Genomic DNA, 22,500 nt, shown 5'->3' on the forward strand with positions numbered 1-22,500 from the left:
TCTCTCTCTCTCTCTCTCTCTCTCTCTCTCTCTCTCTCTCTCTCTCTCTCTCTCTCTCTCTCTCTCTCTCTCTCTCTCTCTCTCTCTCTCTCTCTCTCTCTCTCTCTCTCTCTGTCTTTCTGTGTACCATGTAGACGCTCTGCGGGTATCTCTCTCAATATGTCGACTTGCTTGCTTGCTGTGACTTGTGCTGCTTTTCCTTGCTCACGCGTGTCTGTCCCCGCCGCCTCTTTGACATCACAACCCCCCCCCCCCCGGCGAATTAGGCAAGCTGCCTGCGATCAACTACCGCACCATGATCCACACCCCACTCGACGCCAACGTCGTCTACAAGAAGCGCCCAGAGGCCGTCGTCTAAGCCCGTCTCGCCCACCATTCGTCGTGCCACATATCATGCACCCCGTGTTTGTATGTCTGTGTATGTCTGTCTGTGTGTGTGTGTGTGTTTGTGCAGTGATGGGGGTTTTTCCTGTACCTGTGCCTATGTTCCATGTCATTTCTGCGCGTGTCCACCCACTTGCCATTTAGCTCTCTTTCTCGACGTGTGTGTGTGTGTGTGTGTGTGTGTGTGTGTGCGTGTGCGTGTGTGCGTGTGCGTGTGTGAATTCGCATCAGCTCTACCAGTTGAATGTGACTGTTACGATGGATTGCCCATCTTCGCCCTCTCCTTTCCAGCTTTTGCTGTTTCTTGCACTCTCCTGTGTCTCTGCTGTGTTGTGCCCTTCCTTGCTCTTGACCACTGTCCTACGAAGAAGAAGAACCAGCTAAGATTGGGCAACAGGGCACGATGTCGCATTCATTGCAGTGTATTGCGAGAGCCATTGCCACTGCCACATGTGTCACATCTCGTCGCATGTCTCACATCGTCGATCGCACGCAGGGCTGGCATTTTCCTCCAAATCTCACACACCACACCTCCTCCACCACCACCAAAGCGCGCGCAATCATGCGACGAGATTCAAGGTGTGCCTCAGTCCTCACGGCTGGGGTGCTGCTGGTCTTGGTTGCGGCGAGCGGCAGTGGTGGTTGCGAGGGCGCGGTGTTGCGACAGCAGCCCTTGACCATGACACGGCTCGCGCTCAGTCACAGCCACCACGGCAGGCCTGCAAGCCAACACATCCTCGACCACGAGCGACAACAACCACGACAGCAGCAGAACGACAGACACACTTTCCATGTGGCTGGGGGTGCACGGGGCTTTGCAGCACAAGCGCAGGAGCAGGGCCCCGCAGCTGAGAGACAAGGTGCACCAAGCTCACACAAACACAGTGCCCACAGGAGAGTGACGTACGATTACGAGAACCCGATCGAGTACGGGTGCCATGCGTACGAGGCCGACGTTCGGATTGACGGCATCCCGGGCTCGTTCTGCTCCCCGTCGTGCTCCCGCACGGTGCCGTGCTCCACAAACCTACCACCCGACACCACGGCCGCGCCGGAGTGCGTGCTGGAGTTTCCAGGCGACACAGCGCCCTCCATGTGCGCGCTCGTGTGCACACCAGGCGCCAACCAATGCCCCCTCAACGCCAGCTGCAAGTCTATCTCCCCAGGCATGGGCCTGTGCACCTACAACACATGAAAACCGGTGCAGCTGCTGCACCTATCAGTCGTCAGTGCGACGTGTCCCTTCTTCACCCGAACCCTCTTGCCTGTCACATCACATCATCTTCTCACGCGTTGCTTAGCTTCCCACCTTCCTTGTGCTTGCTTTGCTTGCTTTCCGTTGCTTTCTTCCCTGTCTCTGTTCCATCGCACTGCCTGGAGTAGCACCAACACACCCTGTCATGCCCTTTCTTTCCTTCCCCCATGTCTCGTGTTAGCCCCTGCAGTCACCACTCATCAGTAAACGAATGCCAAGCAAGCAGCACCGAGAGGCGGGAAACAAGGTCAGGGTCGGGTTGAGTCAGAGACAAGTGATCACAACAAGGTCCAGCACCACAGCACCACTTTCGTTGTGTCCAGCCACGCGAACACACAATTTCGCTGTCATCACAGCGCGTGACAACAACGATGGACAACAGCAGCAGGCGGTGTGGCTGCGGTGGCCGCGGCGGAGGCAGGGATAGCAAGTCGAACATGGAGGGGCGGAGACGAGAAGGACGACGGTTACGGCGAGGTGGCTCGGTTGTTGGAGCTGTGGTAGCTCTGGTGGCGGCGGTGGTGACAGTGATGGTGGTGATGGAGGCAGACACGGCATGGGGAAGGGAGTTTCAGCAGTGCGAAGAAGGAGAGGTGTGTATTGGCACAGCATGCTTTGTGCTGGAGGGGGGAGGTGGCATCGAGGGCTACCACCTGCCGTGTTCCGTCTGTCGGTGCGTGCCACGCGAGGGCGGCTTGCTCCTGCATCCCCTGGACCGCCCGCCCTGCCCGCTGGAGAAGCTGCGGCCCAAGTGGGTCTTCTACAAGAACATGCACCACAGCATGATGTTCCCGACCCGCTGCCAGATGAACTTCTACAACCAGACACACCTCTGGCAGGAGCTGCAGCGGCGCAACGGCATGTGGATTGCCATGGTCGGCGACAGCCTCATCCGCTCCGTCTTTGCAAGCCTGCTCGACCTCTTCTTGCCCGGCCCCGTCAAGGAGTACACCTCTTTCGAGAAGGACGTGTACCACCTGGACCACCTCATCTGCTGCCGTGCGCCAGACGACTGCGTCGGCGAGATCCGCACTGACCCGGATGCCGTCTTCACAGACATGGTGCAGCGGCACATGAGGCACAGCGGCGTCAGCTGCATCACGTGGCAGTGGGGTCGCTACGCGGACGATGACCTCATCAAGGCCACCGCGCGCCTGGCCGCCAGCTCCCCTGCACCGGCCGCCATCGTCGTCAACCCGGGCATCCACGGCCTTCTGCCGGGCTCACGCTTCATCAAGGAGCTCGACGGCATGGAGCGCTTCCTCAAACTGTGCGGCAGGCTCGGTCGGCAGACGCAGTGCATTGTGCAGACAACCGCGCACACGGGGTACAACCGCACCGACGCTGTCACCTACAAGCACCTGCGCCTGCGCCAATACATTGCAGCATACAACGCGGGCGTGATTGAGCTCATCCACGCCTACGGAACGGCCAAGTACGTCGACGCGGGCCGACTGTCACGCTCCCCGCTGATTCGCGCAACCATGTCTGGCGATCGACTGCACTTCTTGAAGGATCCCGTTATCTTTGGGCCCGTCATTGCGCAGAGCATGCTCAACCTCTTGGTCAGCCCGTGCGACGACTGCCTCACCGTGGAGGCGCTCGAGAACTTTTTCTGACGTATTCTTGTGTTCTTGTGTGTGTGTCTGTGCGTGCGTGTTCTTGTGTATGTCTGTGCGTCTGTGCGTCTGTCTGTCTGTGTGTCTGTGTGTCTGTGTGTGTGTGTGTGTTCTTTTCGAGCGTTCCTCGTTCATCGATGTCCGTCGCTCGTATCTCCTTTAGCTCTTACATCAAGCTTTAGTGTACGTATCACCTCATGTGTGTGTATGTGTGTGTCTTTCGTCTCTCGTGCCCCACCATCCTTCAACAAACACACACGCGCGCGCTCTTTCCTCAGAGCATCTTCTCTGTCCATTTAGTGTCACATAAACAACTTCAGGCAGTGAACACATGAAAGAGAGAGAGAGAGAGAGAGAGAGAGAGAGAGTGTGTGTGTGTGTGTGTGTGTGTGTTATGACGACTTGTCAAGGTCCCGCAGCATGGCTTGCTTCGTGCGCGCACGCCCTTCTTCACTGCAGTCCGGAGAGATGAATGAGGTGAGGACGGCAGTGGGAGCGTGTGATGTGTCGACCATCTCACGCATAAATGCACAACACACACACACACACACACACACACACACACACACACACACACACACACACACACACACACACAACACACACGTACGGTGTGATGATGGGCTGGAAGTCAAACTCGGGTTTTGCGCGCGTGCCGATGAACCACTGCGACCAAAGAATGCCTGTGACGGCGCCAGGTGTCAACTGCAACAGCGACACACAAGTCAGTGAGTGCATGTGGTAGGTGGTGATGGGAGGAGGCTAGAGGCCGGGCAATCTAGGAAGCAATCAAGGAACGTGAATGTGCATGACCACCACGAGCACACATGCATACACGTTCTTCATTCACACTAACACGCTCTCTCTTCCTCCCTCCTTTTTGTGTCACACGTACGGTTGGAGTGTAGGTGACGACTGGAGAGAGGACCCACGCAAGTGCCATGTTGATGTAGGCCAGCAAGATGACCTGGTCAAGCCACAGCGCAGATTTGCACGCGAGTCAGCCATCATGCGTTGACATGCACAACACCAATCACCCTCTGACGACAACAGATGCACACACCACACACACACACACGCACATGTACACACGTACACGTACACACACACACACACACACACACACACACACACACACACACACACACACACACACACACACACACACCAGCCATGCTGGGATGTACGGCCATGCTGGCGGCATCCTGTACCCGGCGGCCTCAACAAACTCCTCAAAGAACTCCCTGCAAGAAGAAGGAAGAAGGAACAAGAAAATCGCGCCATCGGTGATGGTATGTCATATCACAAACAACGTGTCCCTGCACAACTACAAACAAACAAACACACCCACACACACACACACACACACACACACACACACACACACCACACACACACCACACACACACACACACACACACACACACACACACGAGCAACACACCAGAAGTTTTCTGCGGTTGTGGTCTCTGAGAGGAGATAGGCGCGGCCCTGGCACCGCGGATCAGCACGAAGGAGCTCGCGTGCCGCACACACGTGCGCGTGGGCCACGTTCTTGACGTAGATGTGCGTCATCACAATGTCGGGGCTGCCGAGACGAACAGCGAGGGAGCCCGATTTGGCTGCGTTCATCACATTGGGCAAGTGGTACGGATCACGCTACACACACACACACACACACACACACACACACACACACACACACACAATCACAGGCACAGGCAATCACAGGCACAATCATGATCGGTGAGACGACTGCAATAATGTGTGTGTGTGTGTGTGTCCATGCGCGTACGCTCTCATATCGACAAAAGTCACCGTGCCTGTGAACCGCCTCCCCCCTTCCACATTTACCCACGTGGCATGGTTGACCCACCTCTCCATACATGCCAGTGACCCGGAGGGCACACGTCCGCAGCTGCGTGCCGTTGACTGCCAGCACCTCCTGCTCTGCCTGCGCCTTTGTTGTTGCATATGCCCCGTACAGGAACTGGCTTGGTGTCGGTGGCACCTTGGCCTGCTCGTCCGTCACCCCGCGATGATGCTTGCCTCTCCTGTGTGTGCATGTATGTGTGTGTGCGTGCATGTGTGAGAGTGTGCGTGAGTGAGTGAGTGTGTGTGTGTGTGTGTGTGACGAATACAGCAACACAGACAGAGAGAGAGAGAGACACACACACACACACACTGTACGCCATCAATAGAAGGCGGCGGTATGTTGCGTGTGTATGCGTGTGCCTGCTCTTTGCATCATACCAGCAAACAACATCCATGGTGCTCGTGAAGACGAGGGCAGGCACCTGAAAACACACAGTGCGCGAGGCATTCAGTGTCAGCCTTGAGATTGCAAAACAGGCGCCCCCTCCCCCACAGAAACACACACACACACACACACACACACACACACACACACACACATGCAGACGTGACAACATGGCAAGTGCACGGTGACATACGTGCTGCTCCAGGCACGCCGTGATCACGGTCTGTGTGCCGACGACGTTCACCTACCAAACGGATTCAAATGCACCGCACCAGCTCATGAGAAGGGGACAAGGAGGGGGCTACTGGCTCGTGTTCGTGGTTATGGCTGTGGGTTATTGGTTGTTTATGTGGGCTGTTGCTGTTGTTTTGTTTGTTGCGACGAGATGCAGATCCACGTATGCACCTGCGTCATGTGTGAAAACAAAACAAAACAAAAAACACACCTCGTGAAGCACGTGTGCAGGGCGCTGTCCCCAATCCACCAAGGCAGCCACGTGGAACACGACATCCGCGTCAGCGAAGGCCTTAGTCAAACACGCCGCGTCCGTGATGGAGCCAGTCACACTCACCAACTTCTCCCGCCCTTTGTGTCCAGCTGGAAACAACCAACTCAGATGCGTGAGCTCGGCGCGTTCGCCCACACACACACACACACACAAACACACACACATGCACACACAAACACACACACACGCGCGCGCGTAGAGGCTAAGGCGCACCGATGATCTCGTTGTCGATGGGTCGAAGATCCAAGATCCGTACTTCGACATAGTCCTTGTCATCCAGCAACTCCTCCACCAGATGTGCTGTTGGAAGCGAGGTGATGTGATGGAGTCACACAACAGCAAAACAACACATCAGTCGTTGCGTTCGCATGTGTGCACACACACACAGAGCTCACGCACACACTCACACAGCACACACACACTCACACAGCACACACACACGCACACACTCACACACAGAGCTCACGCACACACTCACACAGCTCACACACACGCACACACACACACACACACAGCACGCACAGCCAAGGAAGCCCGCGGCGCCAGTGACCACGGCGATGCGTCCGCCACTCCTCGTCATTGTGTTGTCAGTCAACACTGTCCTCCTGAAGCGGACGAATGATATGGTGAATTATCGTTGCGGCTTGTCAAAATTCTTTTATTTTTTCATGGTGCCACCCTGACCGTTACACGCATCGCATACCACCACTACTTGTGCCACTTGTGCCAAGCACCCTGACACCAACCCGTGGCCCACTCTCCCTTCTTGCACACCCACGCACGACCTTGGCTGGTGCCACCACAAGCAGATTCGGGGGGTGAGCGGACACGCACACACACCAAATACAGAGGAGACGACAAGAGACAACACTAAGCAAGAGAGGACGCCAGCACTCTCATCAGTCCTTCGAGGTTGAGCAACCGACGTCCTGGCTTTGTTCTTGGTGTATTCGAGCAAGTGCCGCTCAGTACCAAACTCACAGCAGAGGTGGCTCGTGGGTTTTTTTGTTTTGTGCACTGCGTGCAGGTTTCAGCGCTTTTTGGAACTTGGCGGTAACGGAACATCAATCAGTCTGGTTCCCACCGGTTGCAGAGCAGAGAGAACTGAGAATCGACATGGACCCTTCCTCTGCTGCAGGTGAGTCAGCAAGCAGCAAGCGGCCAACACCAACAAAGTTCTGGAGAGCTTCCTTCCAACGCCTCCCTTCCTTGCTTGGTCACTCTCCTTCGCAGCCACACACGCTCACACACTCTCACACACTCACACACACACACACACACACACACACACACACTCACTCACTCACTTCACACACACACACACACACACACACACACACAGCTCACGATGGCGAAGAGGCTGCGCCACGTGTTGTACCGAGCCAGCCTGAGATTGCCGCGAGGTTTGCGGATGTACCCGGGTTTGAGGAGGGCGCGGCCTTGGTGCGAAACGGCAGGCTGCCAAAGGTCGACAGCGAGGTGCAGTCCCAGCGACGACGAAGGGTAGCGGCCATGCTGACGGAGACGGACATGTTCAAGCTCCCCACCAAGCTGTTTGAGCAGTTTCTGAATGACTCCGGGCTTGTTGACCCGCGGTTCAGTGGCTACTGTCGCTACCTGCGCGAGGCATGGTACAACTTCAAGGGCAAGCGGCTGCCAGACGATGTGTGCACGTACGGCTGTGGCCGTCTGGCTGAGTTTCGCGGCCAGATTGTCGACACGCGACTCTCTGTGGCCGGTGTCCGCTTCCTGGAGGACGAGCGCGAGCGGTACATGAACCGCATCCAACAGCAACGGAGTCGACAGCGGCGCAAGAAGCAGCGCAAGGCCGCCAGGACCAACCCAGATGCGCAGTCACCGCACGCCGCCCACCAGCCGCACGCCATGATCCGAGAAGAGTTCCTGCAGAACATACAGCAGCAACAGCAACAGCAGCAGCAGTTCTATCGTCAGCCACAGCAACAGCGGCAGTCGAAACCGCAACTACAACAGCAGCAGCAACAACAACAACAACAACAGCAGCAGCAGCAGTTCACCTCGTTGACCGTGCCCGTCACCTCCATGTACCCACAGCAGTTGCCAAGACCACATGGCCAACATGTGCCCGGCGAAGCCGCGCCGGAGGTGCGTGGGCAACCCCACATGCAACCGCAACAGATGCAGCCAGCTCACATGCGCATGCAGCCCATGCAGCCGTTCATCACCGAAGGCCCAGACACAATGGTGGCCGTGCCCGTGGTGAGCGTCGCTCCAGCGCCGCTCAGTCAAGACAGTGGCGAGCAACGGCACCAGTACACGTTGCAGTCACAGCAGGTCCACCCTGGTGGGGATGGCATAGGTGTGCTGCCACAACAGCATGCACGGGAAGGCGATGCGGTGGCCACCACCTTCGCGACCCCTGCACGAGTTCAGCAGAGCAACGACGCAAACACAATCGACAGCAGCAGCTCCGCATCAAGAGTGATGCCGTGGGGCACGCCACATGTGGCAGCAATGTCGCCACCCGGCGGAAAGAGCAGCAGCGCCATCAGCGATACACTGGGCACGCACACCATGCTGCGGCAATCCCCGATGAGGCTGCCACACTCACAATCACTTGTACAGCAGCAGCAGCAGCAGCAGCTTCACCAGCACCACCAGCACCAGCACCAGCAACCGCCAATGGGGATGGTGTTTGTACAGAGCCCGACCCAGTTACACTCGGGGCAGGGGTATCCGCGGTTCATATATGTGAGCCAGCCGCCGATTGCGCTCACAGCTGTTCCACAGGATTTGCTGGACAAGCAAGAGAGCCCGTACAAGGTATTGCCACCGCCAGCCAGCGTGGCGAGCACGGCTGTGCAGCACCAAGCCGCGAGCATAACGTCCACACAAGTGAGTGTATCCGCGGTAAATACACGAAGAAGCGTGGTGGCTCCGACGGCAGCGAGGAAAGACGGGTTTACTCGCAGCGTGAGCGATCCGGAGCCAACGAAACAGACCACCAGCAGTGGAGCTGGTGCTGCTGCTGCTGCAGCTGTACATGAGCAGCAACAGCAACAGCAACAGCAACAGGAGGATGGAGGCCGCAGTGACCGCGACACACATACGCCTGAGGCTGAATCACACCAGGGCGATCCGCAAAACGAAGAAACCCCTGGGGACGTCGGGGATACCGCCGCGATAGGCATGGCGCGCACTGCCCATGTGCTCGCAGCGCCGAAGACCGTGGTGCATGGCAGCAGCAAGCTGCACCCTCAACAACAACAGCAACAGCAGCAGCAACAACAACAGCCACCACCACCACAAGCGGTGGGAACTCTTGGGGCGGGAATAGGAGGTGGAATGGTGGAAGGTGCTGATGAGGGGTTGAGGCGACAGAGCGAGGGCGGCGAGGGTGATGCAGCGAGACGTGGGGTTTCACGGGCACAGAAGAAGCTGCTGCCTGTCTTGCGTGACATCACTGTTCCTCCTCCCCCTCAACAGCAACAGCAGCAGCAGCAGCAGCAGGAGGAGGAGGAGTTATTGCTGAGGGGAAGTGCAAGAGAAGGAGCAGTGCATGAGGATCCTGTGCAGAGCAAGCGGCCAAAGCTAAGCACGCTGCTGCCGTCTTCAGAGGGAACTTCAACACCCGCCATGCAGATGGCCGTGGCAGCCAGCAATGTACCACCACCTGCATCCGCCTCGTCCTTGCCTACGTCTAGGCAGCCAACCCAACGCCAAGCCTCTCGGCATGAACAGGAATAGCACTTTGTGTGTGTATGTGTGTGAGAGAGTGAGAGAGTGAGTATGTTTGTATTTGTATTTGTGTGTGTGTGTATGTATGTGTGTGCGAGGGGACGCAAGAGGAAAGCGAGTGAGTTCCACTGCGCTTTCCGGTTTAACCCTGCTTTCTTCAACGACTACTGTATGCACGACCAATGATCGAGTGACCGACTGACTGCCAAGCCAGCACCTGCTGCTTGATTGATTTTACCCTGTGCTTCATGATATGAACCGTTGTTAGCTATGTTATCGCACATGCATGTGCATGTTCATGTGCTGCTTGATGGTTGATGCTTGATCTTTCACTGGGAAGCGGGGTTTGTGTTTGTCGTTGTGGTGGGTGTGTTTGTCGTTGTGATGACATTGCTGTCAGCGCTGGTGTGACAGCATAGTTGGTATGAGGACAAGTTGCTCCTGTTCCCTGTGCACGTCAACATCTGAGCCTCTGTCTTGCCTTGTCTTCAGCTCGTCCGTGTTCTTGCTCGTTCTCCACCTCCTCCTCTCAGCCCTCCCGTCCCAACAGTACAGAGAAATAACGTTCATGTTGTGCACAAAGAGGTGGCGAAGTGATGGTGGAGGGTGGATAGAGGCTGATGGAAGGAAGAACAACCCATGATGGAATGATCAAGGACAAAGATGCGAGAGGACTAGCTCGGGGCGACACAGCAACAGTCACAAAGCTCCAAGTCAAAGGACACAGGTGCAGGTACACTGGTGCACACAGACACACGCTCCATCATCGAGCCATTGCGTCTATTGCGTGCTCTTGCTGTTTCTTCTTTCTTGCTTTTTTCTTCTTGCTTGACGGTTGCATGCATTTTCTGCTGATGATGACAACGATGATGATGACAGCGATGGCGGCCAGAGGAAGAATAGCACTGCTGCTACCTGCGGCGATGCGCAGCGCGCTGCAGGCGATGGGCCGGGGCGCCCGCGTTGGTGGTGGTAGAGCGCTATGGACAGACACACAGACATGTCCCGTGCTGCGAAGGTCAGGCCTCAGAGCATGGCACAGCTCCAGCACCAGCACCAGCAGCATCAACACACGCGTGTTTTCAATCGGCCGTGGTCTCCATGGCCGCACGCTTCCCCGTGCACACAGCACAATGCAACAGAGCCTCACACCGCACGTGTGGCGACGTGCGTTGTCGTTGACGAGCAATCGAGGTGCTGCTGCTGCTGCTGGTGGTGGTGGTGGTGCTGCTGCTGCTGCGAGGTTTGCGTGCCACACACGACCTGCCACGCGGGCGCAGCTTGCGGTCCGACTTGTTGCAGCAGCGGTGCCGATCAAGGCAGGCATGACATATTCAACCCACGCTGCGCATGGCAGCAAGTCAGGCACGTCCACGGCCGTGGCACGACGCAAAGCCAACAGCCTAGACGAGGCACTGCGTGAATTGAGCGGTAAGGCCGGTTGTGTTCTTGTGTGTGCGTGTGTGTGTGTCTGTGTGTGTGCGTGTGTCTGTGTGTCTGTGTGTGTGTGTCTACGTGTGTCTGTGTGTGTGTGTGTCTGGGTGTGTCTGGGTGTGTCTGGGTGTGTCTGGGTGTGTCTGTTGCCTACGAACAAGTTCCGTGCTCACATCTGCCCCCATACTCTATTCATGTGTGTGCGCAGTACAATCACGCATCGTGCGCGGCCTGCGTGTCCTTCGACGAATCATCCGCCACCTGCTTCTCTTTACGCCGGTTTGTCTGTCTGTCTGTGTGTCTGTCTGTGTGTCTGTCTGTGTGTCTGTGTGCACTTTTGTAGCCACCCCTCTCCCTCTCTGAGATTGTGATTGTAGACACAGCCCTCATCCTTCCCCGATGCACCCTCTTCACGCTGGCGATCAGGTTGTACTGGCGCTTCCCATTGCGTATGCGCTATCCTTCATGTCGCACCACTTTATTGACATCTGGTGGGAGTGGGTCCTGTGGACTGTCCAGGTACGTATGCACGTGTGTGTGTGTGTGTCCGTGCGTGCACGTGTGGGTTCAGTGCACGTGTGTGTGTGTGTGTGTGTGTGTGTGTGTGTGTGTGTGTGTGTGTGTGTGTGGGTGGGTGTGTGGGTGTGTGTGTGTGTGTGGGTGTGTGTGTGATCAGGCGCATCAGTGTCCATAGCATCACCACAAACATCTCCATCGCCACCCCCAGCCTCATCACACCATCGTCCCTCACCTCCCCCACGTCATCTGTACACCACCACCACCACCATCCCTGCATCTGGCGGCTGACAGGTGTCCGGCCCGGCGTTTATCAAGTTTGTGCAGTGGGCAAGTTCCCGCCGCGATCTGTTTGATAAGCAGATATGCGACCGCTTTGCACAGCTCCACGCCTCTGTCAGGAAGCACCCCTTTGAGGAAACAAAGGTGTGGCCTGTGACGCTCATGCACGCGCGTGTGTGTGAGGCTGTGAGTGAGTGAGTGAGTGAGAGAGAGAGAGAGAGAGAGAGAGTGTGTGTGTGTGTGTGTCCGTGCATCTTTGTGCCCCCGTGGGCGTCCACACCTTGCTGCTCACATGCTGAAACCTCCTCACCCCTCCGTCCCTCCTCCCTCATCGCATCATGAGCAGAAGACGCTGACTGCCGCCTTTGGCGACGGGTGGGACGAGTATCTCGATGTCAACGGCTCTCCCGTCGGGTCAGGATGCGTTGCTCAGGTAGCCAGTAAAACCTTTCATGGTGTGTGTGTGTGCGTGTGCGTGCGTGTGTGTGTGTGTGTATGTGTGTGCACTGTACTTCAGTGTCTGATGACAAATGACTCCAACCGTGTGCAGGTGTACCGCGCGACGCTGACGGCCAACGGAGAGCAGCACGACGTCGCAGTAAAGGTCATCCACCCGTACGTGCAGGTGAGCACCCACGTCATATGATCACAACAACAACGACACATCCAATATCTGCCCATCGCTTCACCCTACCCAAACACACACTCACACTCTCACACTCTCACTCACACACTCACACACTCACACACTCACACACACACACACTCACTCACACACACACACACACACACTCTCTCTCTCTCTCACACTCACACACTCACACACACACACTCTCCCCCACACACTCTCTACTCACACGCTCACACGGTCACACACACTTACACACGCTCCCGACCCGTCGTCTTCCCAGCGGCTCGTGCTTGACGACATTGAGGTACTGCGCTTTATCGCGTGGGCGCTGGAACTCATTCCCGCCCTCAAGTGGACAAGCGCCGTCGACAGGTCAGGGGTACATTGTGTGTGTGTGGGTGTGTGTGTGTGTGTGTGCTGTGCTGTGCTGTGCTGTGGCGTGCGTGCGTGTGTGTGCGTGTGTGCTGTTGCGTAGTGTTATTGTGTAATGAGAGGTTTGATGACATACTCACTCTGCGCATGTGCAAGCTGACACAACCACCCTTTCGCTCCTTTCTTCCTGGCTCAACGACGACATTGGGTGGCTGTGCAGTGTGGAGGAGTACAGCAAGCTGATGATCACGCAGCTGGACCTGCGGAACGAAGCACGAAACATGCTCCGGTTCTACGACAACTTCAAACGTGCGCTCATGTTGTGCATATTGGGGCTGGTGGTGCTGGTGTTGGTGGAGCTGGTGGGGCGGTGGTGACAATGAGCTTGCAAACTTGCGTATTCACACGCGCACATAGTCATGCATGTATACTCACGCACATACACACGTACGCACGTACAAACATGCACCGGCACAGGTGTGCACGACGTGACAGTTCCTCTCGTCCTGCCGGAATTCGTGTCCGAAAATGTTCTCATCGAAACATACGAGGAGGGCACGCCAATCAGCTCGGTATATTTGTTTGTTTGTTTGTTTGTTTGTTTGTTTGTTTGTGTGCATCGTGTGTGCATCGTGTGTGCATGCGTGTGCGTCGTTGTTTCTCTGCGTGTTTGCACTTACATTTGCCGTGCGCGCGTTCTTCGCCTGCCTTCCTTCCTTCCTTCCATCCATCCCTCTACCTCACCCCCCCATCAGATGTTTGAGGCTGACATGCCAATCCGGCGGCGGCTGGCGCGGCGGTGCGTGGAGCACTTCTTCCGCATGATGTTCGACCACAACTTTGTGCACGGTGATCTCCATCCAGGAAACCTCCGCGTCAAGGGCGTCGATGACACAGGTGATGAAACGCGGGCATGTTGCATGCGTGTGTGTGTGTGTGTGTGTGTGTGTGTGTGTGTGTGTGTGTGTGTGTGTGTGTGTGTGTGTGTGTGTGTGTGTGTGTGTGTGTGTGTGTGTGTGTGTGTGTGTGTGTGTGTGTGTGTGTGTGTGTGTGTGTGTGTGTGTGTGTGTGTTGTTTACTGTACAGCCCCTCCTCTATTCGCATCTCATCACACCGCCCACAACACAACAGGCGAGCCGACAGGAGAAGACCTGCAGATTCTGCTGCTTGATGGCGGCATCGCAACGGAGCTCTCATATCGGGTGAGAGAACACACACACACACACACACACACACACACACACCAATAGTGTATGCTGCGCGCGTTCACGTATGTTCCCAAACGCTCATTCACCACAATTGTAACCGCCGCCACCTCCACCACCAGGACCGGGTGAACTTTGTTGATCTGTTCTCTGCGATCATTCAACGCAACGGGCGTGAGGCCGGCCAGCTCATGCTCGAGCGAACGCGACTGCACGTACGTCATGTGATTTTCAGTGCAGTGCAATGGCGGCGCGGGTTGGCGTGGTCAAGCGCGTTGCTTGCATGTCGGGTGGAGACACTCACACATATCAATATTGCTCTCGCGTGCACACACATGCAACAACATGCACTCACATATACACAACCCCATCTCTTCGCGCCTTCAACTTGCGGTTCAGGACTGCCCGGACCCGGAGGGTTTTGTGGACGCCATTGACGATCTCATTCGCACTGCCGTTGACGTGAGTACACACACGCACAAACACACACATATATGCACACACACACACACTTGGCGACACATCGTGCTTGCAGGCAACATCACAAAGCTTGTGCTGTAGCTGTTCTGTTCTGGTTTTGTCCCACCTTTGTTGCTCACTGCAGTCACACACACACACACACACACACACACACACACACACACACGCCATGCAACTTGTGGCTTCACGTGCGTGAGCAGAAGGGCATTAGTCTTCGTCGCGTTCGCATCGGCGAATTGCTGCAACGCGTCCTCTCTCTCATGTGCACATACAGGTCCGCAACACACACACACACACACAGATACACAGATACACACGTGCGCATCATTGCTTGCCTTGTCCTTCGCGTGTGCATGTGTGTCACACGTTGTCACGTTCGCTGCCTCATGCCCATCTGTCATTCACACATGTGCAGAGTCAAGATTGAGAGCAACTTCACGTCAATCATGATTGGCATTATGGTGTGTTGCCTTGTTTTGACGGTCTTTGAAAGGTGTTGTCGTGAAGCGTGTGATGGGGATGCACCTGCGGAAACACACACACACACACACACACACACACACATGTTCGCACACTTCCTCCCCCCTGCCCACCTCACGACCATCAACCAATCACCACCGACCACGAATCAGGTTGCTGAGGGCGTTGGCCGCTCGCTGGACCCAGAGGTCGACCTGATGAAGATTGCCGGACCAATTCTCCTGCGAGAGAAGGCGAAGATTGCGTTTCTCTCCGCGCCGCCAGACGCAGACGAGTAGCACACGCGTGGTGGTGGTGGTGGTGTGATTGTCTGTGTGTGTTCATGCAACAGGGCTGATTGCGTGCTGTACAAACTGTGTGTTGGTTGTGGTGGTGTTGTTTGCTGTTTGGTTCGAGTTAGATCGACATTGTGGTGGTTCTTTATGCTCTTTTCTCTGCAAGCAAGCATCCATTAAACATAGACCGAACACACCCACGCGCAACTCAGGCATCAGACATGCTGCTGTGATGTGTGATTGTATTGCTTGCACTCCTGTGATCATATGCTGGGCAACCTGCCTCATTTCTCTTGTGTTCGTTTGCGTGCGCGCGCGCGCGTGTGTGTATGTTTCTGATGAACGACACACTGTGGTGTTTTATGTACAGACAAACTAACCAAGCAATGGGGGAAGCAAATGAACGGGCCAACCTCAAGTGAAACGAACATAAAATGAGAGAACAAGTTGTGGTGTGTGGTGTGATAAGACGCTCAACATGAGATTCAGTGTGCATGCATGTGAGTGCGTGTGTGTGTGTGTGTGTGTGTGTGTGTGTGTGTGTGTGTGTGTGTGTGTGTGTGTGTGTGTGTGTGTGTGTGTGTGTGTGTGTGTGTTCCTTTTTTTTTTTTTTTCATCGTGCACATCATGTGGACAGAGGTCACAAATGCGTGTGCGAGAGATGCCAGCCCACACCAGTGCCACCGCCCTCAAGCACAACACACCGCCACAACCGCCCTGCATCTACTCTTGCGCGCGCGTGTTCTTGTTTGCCTGCGCCTTGGCTGCGAGCGAGTGGAAGAAGCTGTTACGCCTGTCGTGCAAGGTCGACAGAAACGCCTGCACGCGCCTGGCCCGCCCCTCCTGCCGCTGCTCAACAAGACGCCGCACCTGCAGCGAAGAGGACAACGGCGTGTTGGTGAAGACGCGTGGACAGATGTGGCTTTCATTGTGCATACGTGCGTACGTGCGTGTATTCGTGTTTGCGTGTGTGCCTGTGCGTGCGTGCGTGCGTGTATTCGTGTTTGCGTGTGTGCCTGTGCGTGCGTGCGTGCGTGCGTGCGTGCGTGTGTGTGTGTGTGTGTGTGTGTGTGTGTGTGTGTGTGTGTGTGTGTGTGTGTGTGTGTGTGTGTGTGTGTGTGTGTGTGTGTGTGTGTGTGTGTGTGTGTGTGTGTACTGTACGACGAAGGCAGTCTTGCGACAGGAGCAGCAGGAGCGCATCGGCGCCATGACGCTGGAATGCGAGCAGCACCTGTGCTGGTGGGAGGGATCCATCTTTACTGTTGTGGACGACTGCAGCGGTGTCAAGGTCAAGCTGCTGTGTGCTGAGATGCTCAGCCCGCCGCCGGAGGGCAGTCTGGTTAAGACGTGCACACAGTTGTGTTGCGTTGCATTGGATGAGTGAGAGCGGGCAAATGCTCAGAAACACACACACGCGCACACACACACACACACGCACACGCACACACGCACACACACACGCATCATCAAGAAATGGTTATGACAAGCTTCCCCTACCAATTTATCCTCCAAGCTCACCCCAACCCCACGCCACTACCACAACCGTTCACCACAGATAACAGATGTGCGTACGGTGATTGCGTTGTGTGACTGCTGGTACTGGAGAAAGCACTTGACAAGGTCCCAGAACGAGAAGTCGGGCCAGAGCACGGGGCTGAACGCAAGGTGAACATAAGCGCCCTGCCAGAGAAGGAAATCGCTCAAGCGAACCTCTCCGCTGCTGCGGATGATAAGCGATGGGGGCGGCGACGCATTCGTGTACAGACACTGCTCAACAAGATGCTCCGTAATGTCGCTGTAGGTGCATGCGTGTGTGTATGTGTGTGCGTGTATGTGTGTGAGTGTGTATGAGTGTGAGTGTGTATGAGTGTGAGTGTGAGTGTGAGTGTGAGTGTGTGTGTGTGTGTGTATGAGTGTGAGTGTGTGTGAGAGAGAGTGTGTGTGTATGTGTTCGTGATGGTACGTTCAGTGGGGTGGCACATGCAAGCACATGTGCCAAACATGCATGTGCACATGCACACGTGCACACACCTCTCGTACAGTTCCCCCTCTTGCACGGCCTGCGTGATCTCGTGCGCCGCCATCGCCATTTCTTCTCGCGCAGTGTACACAAAGCACACGTTCAATATCGCTCTGCCAATAATTCACACACACAACACAAGATGCGAGCAGTTGGGGTGAGAATGTGCAGCGCTGTGTGTCTGTGTGTGTGTGTATGTGTGTGTGTGTGTGCGTGTGTGTGTGTGCGTGTGTCTGTGTCTGTGTGTGTGTGTGCAGTCATGGGAATGTGAGATGGAAACAGCGCAGGGCAAGGGCAGTTTGCAATGACGAACGCAAGCCCCACCTCGTGTTGTCCTTGGATATGTCGACGGCTTTGCCTATCGCTTGCTGTAACGATGGTGGCAGCCGCTTCACATCGCCAAGCACACGTACGCATACGCCCAGGCGGTGGATCATCTCTCTGGTTGGAAGAAAGTTCAACAGCAAGCGAATGCTTTGGTATGAACACATTTCACCGCGACACATTCGCACAACACATTCAAGCACAAATCCCGGCACGCGGCACGTAGACGCGAGGCGGTGTGTTCGCGGATGGGCATAGAGCAGCATTCCACACGAGTGCAAGGACGACGCACTCTTCGTTGAGAAGCTGGATGAACTTCTCCTCTGCCAGTTTCATGAGGTCGCCAACTTCCTTCTCCGACCGCTTGAAGTTCTCGCTGCTGAATGCGTATACAGTCACCATGTGAACGCCAAGATCCAGACACCACTCCAAAGTCTGCCAAATGAACCACGGCAGGATGTGGAGAGCACAAGTGGAGGAGTGATGCGCAGTGTAAGGAGAAATGCAAGCAGGGTCATGTCGTGATCCGTGCGAATACAAGCACGTGCGCGTGCACATGCAGGTGAGCGCACATAGGTGAGCGCACCTGCAAACATCTCGCGCGCACACACACGCACGCACACACACACACACACACATAAATGTAAACCTTCTTGAGAGTGCTAAAGCCCATGCTGTGCCCTGCCACTGTCTCTGTTTTCGCGCGCCTTGCCCAGCGACGGTTGCCATCCATGATGAAGGCAACGTGCTGTGGCACTGGACCCGTCTTGACGGCTGCGCCCACCATTTTCCTGTGTGTGTGTGTGAGTAAGTATGAGTACATGTGCGTGAGTACACGCACACACGCACACATGCACACGCGCACACGCACACACACACACGCACACACGCGCGCACACACGTACACGCACACACGCGCCTCCATCATCGCACACGCACCTCAGCCAGCTGTCCATATCTCCTCTTTGTTCTTGCTTGCTTGTTGGCGGAAGCGCTGTGTCAGAAACAAAGGCCTGTCATTTATATAGGCCAACACACCTACAACTAGGCATGCCGGTTATCGTCAAGGACTGCGAGTGGACGCAAACAGATGACAGCGTGGAGGTGGTGGTGCCGCTCAAGGGCAAAGCACCCCCACCCTCTGCCGTCTTCACCTCAGATACATACATCAAGGTCAGGCGTGTGTGTGTGTGTCTGTGTGTCTGTGTGTCTGTGTCTGTGCGTGTGTATGTGTGTCTGTGCGTGACTGTGTGTGTGTATGTGTGTGCATGTGTGTGTGTGCATGCATTTATTGCGAGCTCACACAGACTGTGTCACGCTTGTGCGCAACAACCACAACACAATGCGCAGGTGAACTTTCCCCCGTTTCTGTTCGAGCTTGATCTGCTGCACCCCATTGATGAAGCAGAGAGCAAGGCCGTCATCTCAAAGGGCGTGGCAAAGTTCCAGCTGAAGAAACAAACCCCAGGCGCATGGGAACAACTCGCATACAAGACGTGCGTGCGTGTGTGTGTGCGTGTGTGTGTGTGTGTCTGATCTCCTGATCGTCGTGCTTTAAAGAACTCACAGGAGCACGCTCATACCCATGCACACGCACACACACACACACCCTCACATACCCTCACACATACACACATACCCTCACACACACACACTCACACGATTTCCAGAGAGGACAAGGCAGCGCTACGACAGCGGCGCCTCAAGGCAGAGGAGGGCGTGCGACAGCGAGCAGCGGAGCAAGCTGAGACGAAATCCAAGGAGCAGTATGAGAAGCAGCGGGCAGCAGTTCAACGTCAAATGAAGGTGCAATACACTGTGAATGTGCGTGTGTGTGTGTGTGGATCATGCAAAGGAATATGCAGATACGTTTGTGGAAGAGTGTGTGCTTGTGTGTTCGCGTGTGAATGCAATCAGATTCACTTTGCGTGCCTGTGATTGTATCTATCATCATCAACTCACAGCTGGAGGAAGAGGAGAGGCGACGACGACAGGAGAAGCAAGATGCAGCACGCTCTGCAGGTCTGTGCTTGCCCCTGAATGTTTAGTGCCGCTACTTGTGTGCCGTACCCTGCCGTCGCCTTACCCGTCTTCCCTCCTCGCCAAAGCCTCACCCTCGCTTCTGTGCGTGCACATGTGCGCTGCTCCCAACGCCTGTGTTGCAGTGGATGATGCGCTCGCCCAAGGCATCGCTGCCACGTCCATCTCCGCACAAACGTCCAGCCCACCACCACCACCACCACCATCTTCATCATCAACATCAGCAACAACACTGGCACTGACGACAACAGCACCCTCCACAGCATCGTCCCTCCCGCCTGTGCGTCGTGCAGGCAAAATCAGTGTCACATTCTCCCACCGCGCATTCAAAACCCCCGAGCGCGAGACGTACAAGGAGCAGGAGCAGCAGGTAAGTTTCGAAGACTTGCACGTGTGCGTGCACATGTACCTCAGCTTGCATGCATATAAATATATGTATATGTTCGTGCTGCAAGCAACTGCAGCTGCACCTGTTGCATCTCTTCACACACACACACACACACACACCACACACACACACACACCAACACTGTCCCAACCCCCCCCCTGATCCTCACGATGGATGTAGTGGCTGGACAAGCAAGCGGCTGCACGAAAGGCGATTGCAGAGGCGAAGGGCGAGGGTGGCGTTGAACACGATCCACTCTGGTACATCGACAAGGGCAGGTACGCACACACATGCTCATTGTTTTATGTTTGTTTGAGTGAATGAGTGTGTGAGCGAGAGTGTGTGTTTCCTTGTTTGTTTGTTTGTTTGTTTGTTTGTTTGTTTGTTTGTTTGTTTGTTTGTTTGTTTGTTTGTTTGTTTGTTTGTTTGTTTGTTTGTTTGTTTGTTTGTTTGTTTGTTTGTTTGTTTGTTTGTTTGTGGCCAAGTGTGTTTGGTGCCTTCGCGCGTGCATGCCTCACTCTTGCCCACACATGCACACGCGTTCATGTGTAACTTTGCTGCGTCCTGGACTGCAGATCCTTCTTCCGTGCCGGTGACTGTCAGAGTGCAATCAATGCGTTCACATCAGCAGGTCTGTGACTGAGCATTCGCGCGTGTGCCTGCATGTTTGTTCTTGTGCATGTGTGCCTCGAGTGTATTCCTTTTCTCATGCATGGCGCACATCATCTGATGCCCTCATGCCACCACCACTCTTGTCACCATCACCATCACCACCATCAATTCATCACCACCACCACTAGTGACCCTGGACAAGACGAGTGCCACTGCGTTCAGTCTTCGTGCTGCGTGCCATCTTCGCCTATGCGACTACCAGGCATGCGCCGCTGACGCCACCAAGGTCTGTGGTGATGATGACTGCTGGTGGTTTTCCGTTTGGTGTCATGAACACTCAACCACTCGACATCCTGACCGTCAATGGCCTTGCTTGCAAGCACATCTGTCCTTTCCGCCCTTCACCAACCAACCATGTGCATTCTTGCTTCCAACCCCAGGCGCTGTCGCTGCTACAGCCCCCGTGTTCAGCCAATGCAGGCGATCGCTTGAAGGCGCACCTCCGCCGCGCCGCCGCTCTTGAGGCAATCAACGACACCCAAGCAGGTCCGTGGCGTTGTTTGTGTACGTGTGTCTGTATCTGTGTCTGTGTCTGTGCCTGTGTTTGTGTGTCTGTGTCTGTGTCTGTGTCTGTGTTTGTGTGTGTGTGTGTGTGTGTGTGTGTGTGTGTGTCTGTGTGTGTGTGTGATGTGTGATGTGTACGCTTCATGTTCATGTTTGCGTCGCGCCGTTTGCAATCATGTGAAGACTCATACCCCTGCCATTGGTTTTGTTCGACTTCTTCAACCACCACCACCACCACCGCAGCGCTGTTTGATTATCGCAAGGCTCTGGAGCTTCAGCCGCACGACGCGCGCGTGCGTGCACACATTGCCGAGCTCACGGGCGATGATGGTGGCGATGGTGGTGGTGGTGGGGTGCAGGAGTAGGCTGGACCTTGTGTGATGTGAAACGGTGTCCTTTGAGACAGCACCGTCGTGTGTCGGAATTAAATGAAAAAAAGGTGTACCAGTCGTGTGCTCACCCGTCGATTCGCTCGCGTAAATGGTTGTATTGGGCGTGCATGCAAGCACGACAGTTTGAGGTTCAATAGCTGATGAGAAGACAAGGAGGGAAGATCAAGGCTACTCCAAAAGACACACACACACACACGCAAAACCCGGTTCATCACACACACACACACACACACACACACAGTTGTTGTGAGTGCTGCTTGGCTAAATACGTCCTAGTCCTAGGACGACACGCGCTGGGCTTCGCGTTGGCGCTTCATCTGAATCTTCGCATGAGTGTACACAATACCTGTTGTGGGGGGGGGAGCAGTGCATGTGTGTGTGTGTGTGTGTGTGTGTGTGTGTGTGTGTGTGTGTGTGTGTGTGTTTGTGTTGATTTGAAGGCGGAGGAAGGAGGGTGCGAATGTGGAGGAGGTGAGCGGTCACGCGTTTGAAACGACCAGGGCAACAATACACGGAGCACACAGGGCAAACACATACGCTCATACGTTACAGACACACACATACATACACACGCTCACATATGCACAGCGCACAGCGTTACACACGTACGCACCCACGTGCAAACACACACACACACACACATACACAGTGCGCGCACCTGCACCGAGGCCGACGGCGATGCTGACCATGGTCTTCCACGTCATGTTCATGTGGAAGAAGAGCACAGACGCAAACGTGATGG

General features: G+C 55.4%; 8 protein-coding genes across 8 annotated transcripts in view; 5 read left to right on the top strand and 3 right to left on the bottom strand.

Annotated features, from left to right (window-relative positions):
- The window catches only part of PTSG_08301 (lanosterol 14-alpha-demethylase), a 4,107-nt gene extending 3,534 nt beyond the window's left edge, over positions 1–573 (top strand). Inside the window, exon 9 of the mRNA XM_004990496.1 lies at positions 267–573. Coding sequence (XP_004990553.1) covers positions 267–358 — 92 coding nt within the window. The 3' untranslated portion in view covers positions 359–573. The remainder of the gene's footprint in view (positions 1–266) is intronic.
- A 490-nt stretch (positions 574–1,063) lies between these two features.
- On the top strand, positions 1,064–3,258 carry PTSG_08302 (uncharacterized protein; the record flags this gene model as incomplete). The annotated part of the gene is made up of 2 exons (XM_004990497.1): positions 1,064–1,560; positions 2,022–3,258. 2 exons carry the CDS (start codon positions 1,064–1,066, stop codon positions 3,256–3,258), a joined length of 1,734 nt encoding a protein of 577 aa, XP_004990554.1.
- A 283-nt stretch (positions 3,259–3,541) lies between these two features.
- On the bottom strand, positions 3,542–6,673 carry PTSG_08303 (uncharacterized protein). The gene is made up of 11 exons (XM_004990498.1): positions 6,549–6,673; positions 6,240–6,326; positions 5,964–6,115; positions 5,712–5,762; positions 5,512–5,555; positions 5,135–5,312; positions 4,703–4,917; positions 4,427–4,502; positions 4,154–4,225; positions 3,869–3,963; positions 3,542–3,711 (listed from the first exon to the last, which is right to left on the bottom strand). The coding sequence occupies exons 1-11, from the start codon at positions 6,604–6,606 to the stop codon at positions 3,651–3,653; spliced, it is 1,089 nt and encodes a 362-aa protein (XP_004990555.1). The 5' UTR covers positions 6,607–6,673; the 3' UTR covers positions 3,542–3,650.
- A 31-nt stretch (positions 6,674–6,704) lies between these two features.
- On the top strand, positions 6,705–10,309 carry PTSG_08304 (uncharacterized protein). The gene is made up of 3 exons (XM_004990499.1): positions 6,705–6,938; positions 7,054–7,164; positions 7,369–10,309. Exons 2-3 carry the CDS (start codon positions 7,143–7,145, stop codon positions 9,750–9,752), a joined length of 2,406 nt encoding a protein of 801 aa, XP_004990556.1. The 5' UTR covers positions 6,705–6,938; positions 7,054–7,142; the 3' UTR covers positions 9,753–10,309.
- A 266-nt stretch (positions 10,310–10,575) lies between these two features.
- PTSG_08305 (atypical/ABC1/ABC1-C protein kinase) lies at positions 10,576–15,702 on the top strand. The gene is made up of 16 exons (XM_004990500.1): positions 10,576–11,174; positions 11,386–11,456; positions 11,604–11,696; positions 11,988–12,119; positions 12,322–12,408; positions 12,526–12,600; positions 12,887–12,978; positions 13,199–13,287; positions 13,456–13,550; positions 13,734–13,875; positions 14,110–14,180; positions 14,306–14,398; positions 14,583–14,645; positions 14,864–14,937; positions 15,079–15,124; positions 15,296–15,702. Exons 1-16 carry the CDS (start codon positions 10,583–10,585, stop codon positions 15,419–15,421), a joined length of 1,941 nt encoding a protein of 646 aa, XP_004990557.1. The 5' UTR covers positions 10,576–10,582; the 3' UTR covers positions 15,422–15,702.
- Positions 15,703–15,991: 289 nt separating this feature from the next.
- On the bottom strand, positions 15,992–18,827 carry PTSG_08306 (dehydrodolichyl diphosphate synthase). Its single transcript, XM_004990501.1, has 8 exons — positions 18,702–18,827; positions 18,412–18,553; positions 18,055–18,197; positions 17,763–17,879; positions 17,450–17,551; positions 16,991–17,213; positions 16,650–16,754; positions 15,992–16,288 (listed from the first exon to the last, which is right to left on the bottom strand). The coding sequence occupies exons 1-8, from the start codon at positions 18,716–18,718 to the stop codon at positions 16,142–16,144; spliced, it is 996 nt and encodes a 331-aa protein (XP_004990558.1). The 5' UTR covers positions 18,719–18,827; the 3' UTR covers positions 15,992–16,141.
- Positions 18,796–21,810, top strand: PTSG_08307 (uncharacterized protein). The gene is made up of 10 exons (XM_004990502.1): positions 18,796–18,935; positions 19,113–19,258; positions 19,433–19,568; positions 19,727–19,784; positions 19,928–20,172; positions 20,371–20,468; positions 20,766–20,821; positions 20,991–21,088; positions 21,243–21,348; positions 21,610–21,810. Exons 1-10 carry the CDS (start codon positions 18,813–18,815, stop codon positions 21,729–21,731), a joined length of 1,188 nt encoding a protein of 395 aa, XP_004990559.1. The 5' UTR covers positions 18,796–18,812; the 3' UTR covers positions 21,732–21,810.
- A 23-nt stretch (positions 21,811–21,833) lies between these two features.
- Positions 21,834–22,500, bottom strand: part of PTSG_08308 (uncharacterized protein) — a 1,873-nt gene continuing 1,206 nt past the window's right edge. The window contains exons 1-2 of the mRNA XM_004990503.1: positions 22,417–22,500; positions 21,834–22,104 (exon numbers count right to left, since the gene is read on the bottom strand). The exon at positions 22,417–22,500 is cut by the window's right edge and continues 1,206 nt beyond it. Of these exons, the coding sequence (XP_004990560.1) occupies positions 22,037–22,104; positions 22,417–22,500 (152 nt within the window). The 3' untranslated portion in view covers positions 21,834–22,036. The remainder of the gene's footprint in view (positions 22,105–22,416) is intronic.

Source organism: Salpingoeca rosetta (genome assembly GCF_000188695.1).
Source record: "Salpingoeca rosetta unplaced genomic scaffold supercont1.23, whole genome shotgun sequence".
NCBI lineage: Eukaryota > Choanoflagellata > Craspedida > Salpingoecidae > Salpingoeca > Salpingoeca rosetta.